General features: G+C 45.2%; 1 protein-coding gene across 1 annotated transcript in view; it reads left to right on the top strand.

Annotated features, from left to right (window-relative positions):
- Positions 1 to 12,369, top strand: part of LOC126426417 (ankyrin-1-like) — a 100,645-nt gene that overhangs the window by 65,543 nt on the left and 22,733 nt on the right. Inside the window, exon 2 of the mRNA XM_050088334.1 lies at positions 2,651 to 2,780. Coding sequence (XP_049944291.1) covers positions 2,653 to 2,780 — 128 coding nt within the window. The 5' untranslated portion in view covers positions 2,651 to 2,652. The remainder of the gene's footprint in view (positions 1 to 2,650; positions 2,781 to 12,369) is intronic.

Genomic DNA, 12,369 nt, shown 5'->3' with positions numbered 1-12,369 from the left:
CTCTTACTCTGTTCCATCGCAATATATTCGTACTTTCCTCTATCGGCGTGTCACGTCACTTTGGCATGACCATTGGTGCTCCCTTCATGGGAACAAACTCAGAAATGAAACCTCTCCCAACAGCCTGGTCGACTTCCTCCCATCCATCTCGCCATGAGGAAGTAATGTTAGCTCGGTTGTGAATCCGGCACTGCCGCTTTAGCCGCCGCCACTTGTTGAGTGGCGACCCTGCACCCAGCTGTCCTCTGTGTAGCCAGCCATTAACAGTCAGAAATTTCCTGATCCTCTGCCCCTATTTTAGCCACTTACGTCTCAGGGTCGGGCTGCCGCTCGCTTTGCCAGACATGCTAGCTGTGGCTCGCGTTTTAAGTTTTTTTAAAAGCAGTAATATGACGAAGAGATTTGACTTCTACCTCGTGATTCTGGTCTCTTGCCGACGTCTTTTAGATACTCTTCCGTAAAGTCTTGACGTTTTAGATTTGTTTTCTCTTCCTTTCTGTACTGGACCTCGAAACAGTTTTCTACCCTCGCGGTCCCAGCATTCTATGGTTCTATACTGGGCGTTTATGACCTTATATATTTTACGCCCTAAAACCCCTAAAAAACCACACGTGTTCATCATTTATTCTTGTTTAGAGAGTTATTTTGTTGTTTTATAGATACACTATATTTCCAGCGAAAGTGATATTGTAAGGGATACTGAAGAAATGCTACGAATTCTAGCGGAAATTTCGGAAGATGAGTTGACTTGTGACGAATCTGAAGATGATTTTGATATGGAAGAGGAAATTGTTGAAGCTGACAATCACAGTAGTGAATCTGAACAGTCACAGGAACAAGACAGCCAGAAAACAGCGGCACATGTTACATTTTATACTGGAAAAGACGGTGAAACTCTTTGTATTAGGCAGCCCATAACTACAGGGAAAACAAATGCTAAAACATTATCAGGACTTTACCGGGCCAAAAACTGATCGCCAAAAGTGCAGATGCATTTTGTCTTTTTGTTATTAAAAATATAATAGAAGAAATTGTAGCTCATACCAACAGATGGATTGGGAGAAACGTAGTGATACCAACTATTCTAGACCTCGCGATTGCAAAGACACTTCAGTAGAAGAAATTCATGCTCTTTTCGGAGCACTTTATATATTATAAATGTTTCCGTTTTGTTCTTAGAGCGATAGGTTTGACAAATATAGAAACAAGAATTGAACGAAGGTCTGCAAATAAACTGGCACCTCTTGGTGAGTTTCACCAAGAATTTGTAAATAAACGTATTGCTCACTGTAATGTCAGTGAATTTGAGACAATTAATGAAATACTGAAGGCTTTTAGAGGCCGTTGTGGGTTTGTACAGTACATTCCAAATAATCCTGCAAAGTACGGTATCGCATACGCCCTTAGTGACGCAAAAACATTTTATACCGTCAATTCCGAAGTGTACTGTGGCAAAGAGATCGCTGGGCCATATCTGAAATCAAATAAACCTGAAGATGTCGAAAGGCAGCTAACTCCCATAGAGGGCACGACAGAAATGTTACGACTGATAACTATTACACCTGTTACAGTCTAGCTCAGAATCTACCAGATAAAAAGTCGACCAGCATCAGCACTTTCAAAAATAAATAAATTAAATTTCACCCGAATTTCAGGCTGGGAACACAAGGGAAAGTAAATCGACACTCAGTGGCTTTCAGTAAGATTTCTGTTTATCTTCAACTGTGACTAAAAAAAAGCTGTGCATGATACAAGTGAAATTAGGAGAGTGGGGAATCGGCAGTAAATTTGGGCTATAACAGAATGAGGGAGGAGTGGATACTGTGGATCAGATGTGTGCATCATATACAGCAGTCAGAACAACCAGGAGATGGCCGCTGGTATTATTCGATCGACATCTGGATATCGCGGGAATAAATTGGAACGTCATCTTTAGTCACAACAACCCAGACAGTAAAGACAGACGATGGCTTATTTCTAAAAAAAACTATCGTATAGTCTTATGAACGCTCATCTAGGACAATCAGCGAAACTAACGAACCTTCCGAAAGATGTAAAAATATTTCTCGAAAAAACTCAGAAAAGGAGGTCCAGTTCATGACGAACCTTCACCTGGAATATGTCAAAAATGTGCACGACACAAAATAAAAATGTCAGGACGAAGACATCGTGAAACAATTGTGGAAACAATGTCTGCAAGAAGCATTCTCGTCAGTATGTTGTGTATTTCTCTTGTGATGCTAATGACCAGAGGATGGTAATTTGTTCTGACTGAAGATGTTTATTTATGGAACCTATTATAATAGTGGGCTTATTTTTTTTCCTTTTACTTCTATCTGAAATAAATAATTAATGCAATGACAATCTGTTTTATTTCAGTTTTTACCCTTTGGTCTGCTTGAAAACGATAAGTGTGAAGACAAAATTGTGGTGTAAATGCGGTGGTGCGCCCAGTCGCATGAAATCAGAAGGTTATGTGGAAAAGTTAAGATTGTCAAGGAAATGTCTGTTAAAGACTAAAACTCATTTCTTTGTCTTCGTTTTTCAGTGCCTTGCGTCGCAACAACAAGCGGATGGAGAAAAGTTACAGTTCTTGATGGTGTGGCACAACCAATTCTTTTTTATTTTAATTTTTTTAATTTTTTGGCAGGTATGGATGGCAGAGCGCCGCCTAGCAATCGCCGCCACAGGGACCGCGGCAGGACTTCTGCCGCAGCAGCGCCGCCCGCGGCAGTCCGCCGAACTACCTCGCCTGGTGATGCCGCCATCTCCCACACACAGTGAGTTCCGTCACTACATGAGCACATTTTCTAAACTCCCAGCACAAAAACTACCGGTCTGATGCATTCTGTTGCGCTGCATAGCGCAGCCCATCATCCCCATAGGGTACAGGCAATGCTAGTCCCAGTGCTAAAAAGTATTCATGAAGGTGCGTCAAGTACAGTTTCCAAATGATGCATATTGTTACCCTCAAATACTACACGGCCCCTGGGTCGTTTCCTTCCCCAAACCTAACAAGTCTCCATTTGATGTCTCTTCCTGTCGCCCTATATGTCTCACCACAGTGATCGGTAAGCTTTTAGAATCCATCCTTACCTGGCGCATCAATCACCACCACCACCACCACCTCCTCCTCCTTCTCCTTCTCCTCCTCCTCCTCCTCCTCCTCCTCCTCAACACCCAATGTGGCTTTCGCCCTTCATTCTCTGCCGACGACCAACTCCTATGCCTCACCCATCTCCTTTCCCTCCAGCTTCTCCCGTCGCTCCGCCATTTTTGTATTCCTAGACCTCGAAAAGGCCTATGACTGCATATGGCATAACGATCTTGTGTTTAAACTCTGAACTTACACCCTTCCTATCGTCTATGTCCGTCTGATTGCCTCCTTCCTCTCCCACTGCTCCTCCTACGTCACCACCCATAATACCAATTCCCGCACTTTCTACCCCTCCATGGGTGTGCCTCAGGGCTCCGTCCTCTCCCCTCTCACCTGCCTCTTGTACACAGCAGATATGCCCCAACCCCCCCCCTCCAGTCCACTTCCTGCAGTATGCTGATGACACCGCCTTCCTTGCCCTTGCTCCTACCCTGCAATGATCCCAATGCCTCCTCCATAATCACCTTGACAGTTTCGCCACATTGTGTAACCAGTGGCTCCTAAAAATGAATTCTTCCAACACCCAGGTACTCATTGTAGGTCATACCACTCCCTCCTTGTGGCTCCTTGTGTTTTCCCTTTCCATCTGCACCCGTCCTGTCCACCTCTCCCACTCCCTCATCTCCCTTGGACTCACCACTAACAGTCACCTTATCTGGACCCCTCATCTCCGCTTTATCCAATCCAAAGCCCACAACCATGTCCACCTCCTTAAACTCCTCTCTGGTTGGACTTAGGGGTTGAACCCCTGTACCATCCTCCACACCTACAAATCCTTGAACTGTCCCATACTCTCCTATGTCAGTCCCACCTGGCTCTCTGCCCCTCCCCCAAATTCTATAAGTCCCTCCAGATTCTCAAGCACAATGCACCCCGCCTCGCCTTTCGTATACACCTCCTGTCCCCCATGTGTGGATGCTCTATGACCTGATTTCTTTCCTCCATCTGCTCCTTTTCCTCGAACATATCCGAGTCATCTACACTTCCTGCAGACTTGATGCAACCCCCTCCCATCCTCTTGTTGCTCTTCTCCAACCCCTACACACTACTGTGCCTTCACTGTTGTGTCCCACCTACCCTCCACCTCTACAACCGTTGTCTCCTTTCCAAAGGTGGCTTTTGTCAACTCCCCCTCTCAGATGATGCCCTCTCTCTCTCTCTCTCTCTCTCTCTCTCTCTCTCTCTCTCTCTCTCTCTCTCCATTTATTTCTCCTATCAACTCTGATCCTTGTCTCTACTTCTCTACCTCTGTCCTTTTCCCAGGTTCCCTCTTCTCCCCCCTCCCACCCTATTTATCCCTTTTCCCCATTTACTCTCTCTTGGACTCCTCTCCTTGAGTCCTTTAGCATTCCCGTCCTCTGCCTTTCCCCACTACCTCTCATGTCCACCTTGCCCCTCCCATGAGTCCCTCCATAAACTCCTCCCCCTTGTTTATTCCTCTCCTGCGCCCTTATTTCCTATCATCTGTGTGGGTCCCCCCCCCCCCCCCTCTCCTCTACACTAGGCTGTGGTGTGTCATCTCCGTGCCAACTTTTTAGTGCAGTATTTTAAGTAAGTGTTAAGTGTTGTGCGTCTTTTCCGAAGTGTAGCAAAGAGAACCCATACTGTTGCTACGTGTTTTTTTTCTTCTCTTGCGAACAGAAACCAGACTTTCGCAATGTTTCTTAATTGTCTGTTTACTATTGTACCTGTCTGATTGCTGTGTTTATCATCCCCAACTCTAGTTTTATATTTTGTTGTTGTTGTGGTCTTCAGTCCTGAGACTGGTTTGATGCAGCTCTCCATGCTACTCTATCCTGTGCAAGCTTCATCGTCTCCCAGTACCTACTGCAACCTACATCCTTCTGAATCTGCTTAGTGTATTCATCTCTTGGTCTACCATCCACGCTGCCCTCCAATACTAAATTGGTGATCCGGTGATGCCTCAGAACATGTCCTACAGGGTGTATACGACCCGGGACAACCGGGAGATCCGGAAAAAAACCGGGAATTTTTTCATCCGGGAGAAAACCGGGAAAAATTCGAGAATTGTTCAGAATTCCGGGAACTTTTCATTGTTTTAGTTTTCAGTTCAATTTTTGTGATTTTGACTGGTAAGAACCAAAACTCTAACAAACGATATTACTGTATGACGTAACTGCAGAATAATACTGCAGCGACAAAACATGAACGAGACAAAGGAAAAAAACAGTAAAACTTAAGTTGCAAAGGAAATGCTCCGTATACAACAACAAAACGGTGCTCATTCAAGCGTCTGCCAGTAGCAAAGTGTGTCAAAGGCTTTAGGAAGACTATGCTATGCTTTATAAGAAGTTCGAATTTCGAGAGGCCGGCGTAACGGTGAAACAGCCCTTTAGTTGGAGGAGGAAGATGAGAGAGGCTAAAGAAAGATCAAGGCGACCCGACAACATGAATAGAGAAGCGCGTAGGCTGTCAGCTGTGACAGTTTAGCGGAAGGACAGCTCTCGCAGAGCAACAGGCGCGCGGTGGGGGAACACAGGGTGATGACGCGGCCTGGCCGATACTGGGCAGTTAGTGACCAGCGCTACGCTGCAGTCGCCGCTCAGTCTCCTATTCGCCGATTTCCATCAATGGCAAGCGGTAGAGGAAACTCCAATGCAAAACGCCCATATCCACCAATGACAACACGCAATGCAAAGACCATTAACATCAACTAATACACTTCTTCCTCACCCTCACACCCAATGACAGCACTCCTCCATAGTATATAAGTATCCAAACTAGTGCAGCCGGCCGGTGTGGCCGAGCGGTTCTAGGCGCTTCGGTCTGGAACCGCGTGACCGCTACGGTCGCAGGTTCGAATCCTGCCTCGGGCATGGATGTGTGTGATGTACTTAGGTTAGTTAGGTTTAAGTAGTTCTATGTTCTAGGGGACTAATGACCTCAGCAGTTGAGTCCCATAGTGCTCAGAGCCATTTGAACCATTTTTGATTGTTCAAAGATGTCATTAAACCCGCCCAAAGATGTAAACAACCGTTCATGAGCAGCGCCTAATAGATGGAGGGGGTCCGATAGTCAATCAGTTCCAGTCATTCCACCAGGAAGGAGGTACACGGCTCGTGATGTCTGTGCTTCAACCATACCTACACGGTAATACCGTGGTTCGATGGCGTCTGCATTATTACTTTGTACCAGGAAGGGCTCTCAACAAGGGAAGTGTCCAGGTGTCTCGGAGTGAATCAAAGCGATGTTGTTCGGACATGGAGGAGATACAGTGAGACACGGACTGTTGATGACATGCCTCGCTCAGGCCGCCCAAGGGCTGCTACTGCAGTGGATGACCGCTACCTACGGATTATGGCTCGGAGGAACCCTGACAGTAACGCCACCACGTTGAATAATGCTTACGCCACAGGACGTCGTGTTAAGTCTCAAACTGTGCGCAGTAGGCTGCATGATTGTCGGCTTCACTCCTGACGCCCATGGCGAGGTCCATCTTTGCAACCACGACACCATGCAGCGCTGTACAGGTGGGCCCAACAACATGCCGAATGGACCGCTCAGGATTGGCATCACGTTCTCTTCACAGACGAGTGTCGCATATGCCTTCAACCAGCCAATCGTCGGAGACGTGTTTGTAGGCAACGCGGTCAGGCACACCTTACACACACTGCCCAGCGAGTGCAACAAGGTGGTGGTTCCCCGATGTTTTTCGGGTGGCATTATGTGGGGCCGACGTACGCCGCTGCATATGGGCGAGGCATTGGTCTTTATGGACGGCAATTCGTGCCACCATCGTGCACATCTTGTGAATGACTTCCTTCAGGATAACGACATCGCTCGACTGGTTGCCAGAATGTTCTCCAGTCATGAACCTTATCGAACACGCCTTGGATAGATTGAAAAGAGCTGTTTATGGACGACGTGATCCACCAACCACTCTGAGGGATCTAAGTCGAATCGCCGTTGAGGAGTGGGACAGCCTGGACCAACAGTGCCTTGATGAACCTGTGGATAGTACGCCATGACGAATACAGGAAGCATCACTGCAAGAGGACGTGCTACTGGGTATTAGAGGTACCGGTGTTTACAGCAATCTGGACCACCACCGCTGAAGGTCTCGCTGCATGGAGGTACAACATGCAATGTGTGGTTTCATGAGCAATAAAAAGGGCGGAAATGATGTTTATGTTGATCTTTATCCCAATTTTCTGTACATGTCCTGGAACTCTCGGAACTTAGCTGATGCAAAACTTTATTTGATGTGTGTATTTAGGTTTCAAGTGTAATTCCACTTATATCATTCCAGCTGTCACCGTATACTTTTCGACCTTCAATGTTAGTCATTTCTTTACAAGACTTTCACGATTATCGTTAATAAGAGCTTATGAAGAGGGATTTGTATTAATCATTCAAGATATACACTCCTGGAAATTGAAATAAGAACACCGTGAATTCATTGTCCCAGGAAGGGGAAACTTTATTGACACATTCCTGGGGTCAGATACATCACATGATCACACTGACAGAACCACAGGCACATAGACACAGGCAACAGAGCATGCACAATGTCGGCACTAGTACAGTGTATATCAACCTTTCGCAGCAATGCAGGCTGCTATTCTCCCATGGAGACGATCGTAGAGATGCTGGATGTAGTCCTGTGGAACGGCTTGCCATGCCATTTCCACCTGGCGCCTCAGTTGGACCAGCGTTCGTGCTGGACGTGCAGACCGCGTGAGATGACGCTTCATCCAGTCCCAAACATGCTCAATGGGGGACAGATCCGGAGATCTTGCTGGCCAGGGTAGTTGACTTACACCTTCTAGAGCACGTTGGGTGGCACGGGATACATGCGGACGTGCATTGTCCTGTTGGAACAGCAAGTTCCCTTGCCGGTCTAGGAATGGTAGAACGATGGGTTCGATGACGGTTTGGATGTACCGTGCACTATTCAGTGTCCCCTCGACGATCACCAGTGGTGTACGGCCAGTGTAGGAGATCGCTCCCCACACCATGATGCCGGGTGTTGGCCCTGTGTGCCTCGGTCGTATGCAGTCCTGATTGTGGCGCTCACCTGCACGGCGCCAAACACGCATACGACCATCATTGGCACCAAGGCAGAAGCGACTCTTATCGCTGAAGACGACACGTCTCCATTCGTCCCTCCATTCACGCCTGTCGCGACACCACTGGAGGCGGGCTGCACGATGTTGGGGCGTGAGCGGAAGACGACCTAACGGTGTGCGGGACCGTAGCCCAGCTTCATGGAGACGGTTGCGAATGGTCCTCGCCGATACCCCAGGAGCAACAGTGTCCCTAATTTGCTGGGAAGTGGCGGTGCGGTCCCCTACGGCACTGCGTAGGATCCTACGGTCTTGGCGTGCATCCGTGCGTCGCTGCGGTCCGGTCCCAGGTCGACGGGCACGTGCACCTTCCGCCGGCCACTGGCGACAACATCGATGTACTGTGGAGACCTCACGCCCCACGTGTTGAGCAATTCGGCGGTACGTCCACCAGGCCTCCTGCATGCCCACTATACGCCCTCGCTCAAAGTCCGTCAACTGCACATACGGTTCATGTCCACGCTGTCGCGGCATGCTACCAGTGTTGAAGACTGCGATGGAGCTCCGTATGCCACGGCAAACTGGCTGACACTGACGGCGGCGGTGCACAAATGCTGCGCAGCTAGCGCCATTCGACGGCCAACACCGCGGTTCCTGGTGTGTCCGCTGTGCCGTGCGTGTGATCATTGCTTGTACAGCCCTCTCGCAGTGTCAGGAGCAAGTATGGTGGGTCTGACACACCGGTGTCAATGTGTTCTTTTTTCCATTTCCAGGAGTGTAGTAGGGGAAGGTGGGGGAATTACATGCATGTGGGTAATCCCACGCAGGCTGATTTACGAGCTGTTCCCAGTTGATGCTACACCCTGCCGGCGGGAGTAACAACTACTATGCGGCTTATGCCAGCCATTTTCCAGTGGCATTGTTGGAGTAGTGAAGTATTGTTTATTTTCGGCGTGTCTCATGTAATTTTGGTCAGCTGTATTTTGCAAGGTAAGTGCTACTATAAGTTGCTTTAATGTAATTCTTGCGTATCAACTATTAACCCTAGATGAAACCTTTAATTTAATTGTAGATTTGTCCTGCTATTTTAATTAGGTGCCGAGTTATGCTTAGGTTAGTCATCGAACTTACGGTGGGGTAATGCCACGCAGCTGTTGAAGTGCGTGGTATTCCCCCTTGCAGGTTATATTTTCAATACTAACAAGTTTTTTTTAAATCTCAGATTGGTAGATATTATAAAAGAAAAGCCCAGAAAGCAAAATGGATGCACGAGGAACTTTTTAAGGCTCTTGATGCCATCAAATCTGGAAGAAAAATAAGATAAGTATCAAGAGCTTTCTGGATTGATGAAGCTACTCTGCGAACGAGAATGAACGTTAAAAATACCGAGGGTCCAAAACTTGGAAGATACCCAACATTTTCGACAGAACAGGAAAATGAGATTAGGGATCATGTCATTACAATGGCATTACATGCATGCAGCTGCGAAAGATTGCATTTGAGTGCGCAGAGGCTAACAACATTGCAAACAATTTTGATAAGTCATCTAGGTTAGCTGTAAAGGATTGGCTAGCTCTGTTTTTAAAAAGAAACCCAAATATTAGCATAAGAAAACCTGAAGTAACTGGCATTAACTGAATACAGGCATTTAATGAAGAAGAGGTTAATGCATATTTTAAAAACTTAGAACATCTCTTTGATAAATATAAATTTAAAGAGGGGCGAGTGTTCAACGTCGATGAAACAGGCATAAATACAAAAGCCCGAGAGAATTTCGGCTCCTAAAAGTGTTAAACAAATAGGTGGGGCCACGTCTTGGGAAAGGGGTAAAAACGTGGAGATTTCAGATGATGTCTGTTTAGTTTGTAGAGTGTTTGGGAAGGATGGAGAACTATGGTACCGATGTATTTCTTGTAGCAGATGGAGTGGTGAAGAATGTAGTGGCTGGAACACTCCAAAAGGTTACATGTGCGATCTTTGCTGTATGGTATGAGAAAATGAGCTCTTTCCACATAAAAAAAATAAAAAATGTAAAAAAACCAAAATTATAAGATATCTTTCTAGAATTACATTATTTCGTTCTTAAATATACTGTTTAAGTATTGTACATTTTTATGGTTTGTTTTACGTGTTATTACCCAACACTTTGCGTGTCATTACCCTCAGGGGTGGGGAATACCATGCATTTGCACTTTTTTTATTTTAATGTTCAAAATTAAAGTACAGTTTATAACTATTTATAGACGATTGGAATATGTGGAGAAATGTCCATTGTATGGTATGTACTTATTTTCGTAGGTTTTAATGACGTAACGAATGGTTCACATCGATTTTTCCTTAGGTGCGTGTATTTCCCCCACTCTCCCCCATGTCTTTTTGCACCAGGTGTCCGATTTCACTGGACGCTTTCCTTGATTGAAGTGAAGTGTCTTCTGATTTGAATGCAGGCTGAATACTGAGGTCACTGGCGTGAACTACTTCTTCAGAAAAATTCCCCTTACTGTCAGTTCAATTTCTAATGCTTCCAACTGCTCGTTAGAAAGAAATAGTTTCGTCATGAGTCACACAGAATTTGTTAATTTAGATACATGATCTGTACCCTCACCGAAGCGTTGATGAAACTTTACTGTTAGCGATAATATTTTGGTAATTTGAACGTGATAAGCGACCTGCATTGCCCTGTTGCCTCATGCATTTCAGCAGTAACCAAGCAGAGATATCGTTATAAACAACCCTTATGCTTGTATTTTAGACACGTCGAAATACGATTTTACTACTGATATTAGTACATGTTGTGAATTTTTAAGCACCCAAGGAACAAAAGTGTCACAAAGCTAAAACAAGGGGGAGAGAACCTTTATTTGAGCCCTAATCAATGTAGAATGCGCAGGAAGACAGTCATTAAGTCCCAGGAGGTTTGTTTAACCCTCGAGTTGGCGCCATTCAAAAATAACATTGTTTTGTGCCATCCCATTGCTGTTTCAAAATTTTGAACACACAGCTATTCCTTCATTATTGCTTCAGCCAACACTGCAATAGGTTGTGTAGTCGTATGTCGAACGTCGTACGTCCAAATGAGCAGCATAATGTGAAATAAACAGCAATGTAGGTGAGAAATTTACGATCCGTGCAAGAAAATGGCCAAGATTCCGAGGTAGTAGCACAATCCCCCAAGGAGGCAGTTACCTACAAGATACTACAGAGGACTTGCATTTAAACACAACTGGTAGTAATTGAGCGTACTCAGATTTTTATTTTGATGTCTTAATCGTCAATAAAATCGGCCTTGGAGTAACTTCAAATTATTGACAAGACCATGAGAATTAAAAAATTGCAATAATGGCTCGGGTTTTACTGGTACCATAACAATGACATTGTGTCACCATTGCAGAAGATGCCGCCTCAGCTCAAGGTGGCCAGATTCCAGTGGAGTCTGGGGAGCAACAGCAGAGTGGCAGGAATTTTGAACAGCTACAACTCTATATCATTTCAGATGGAGCTGTAATACACCTACAAGACATTGAACCAGGTTGACAGGGGACGAATGACTAAAACATGCAGAAATAATACTCACTGTGATAATATAAACATTGAACAGTGTGTGCTCAGGTAAGGAGCGTGTTTGAACTTATTTTGTAGGTCTTTTTCTTTTCCTCCCAACATCTCTCCTTGTCCTACACTTTCTTTTTCATTTACATTCCTCAGCTTTTCTGAAAATTTACTTTCCTAGTTAGTCATTGGTTTTGTTTTGGGGATGTACCAAAACTTATCTGGGCTCCACACATGTAATGAGCAACAGCTTCCACAAGTGTTGTTATGCCACGCTTTTCCCTTTTCTGATATAGATTTTTGTTGTACTTGTTTCAGGTGACTTTATATGCCCTTTGCAGTTTTACAAGTCTTTGTGAGGTTCCCTATTACACTCATTGAATATTTAGTCTTAGTTACCTAAATACGTCTGCTTGATAGATTTTGTTGAATCTGTCCATAAAAGATAATTGTTGGACACTGATGTGGTTCCTTATGTCTTCTCATTATTTAATATTAATATTAATCCATTGATTAATGCTAATTAAGCTGTTAATAAGGTAAGCCAAGCAAATAATAAAAGGTTTTATTTCAAAATTATAGATTAGCCTACAGAGTGAAATTACTCAGGGAAAGGAATTGGCAGGTGTCGTAGGC

This window comes from Schistocerca serialis, chromosome 11 (assembly GCF_023864345.2).
Source record: "Schistocerca serialis cubense isolate TAMUIC-IGC-003099 chromosome 11, iqSchSeri2.2, whole genome shotgun sequence".
NCBI classification, from domain to species: domain Eukaryota; kingdom Metazoa; phylum Arthropoda; class Insecta; order Orthoptera; family Acrididae; genus Schistocerca; species Schistocerca serialis.
Note: the sequence above shows the minus strand (reverse complement) of the source record. Positions and strands in the feature narration are given on the sequence as shown.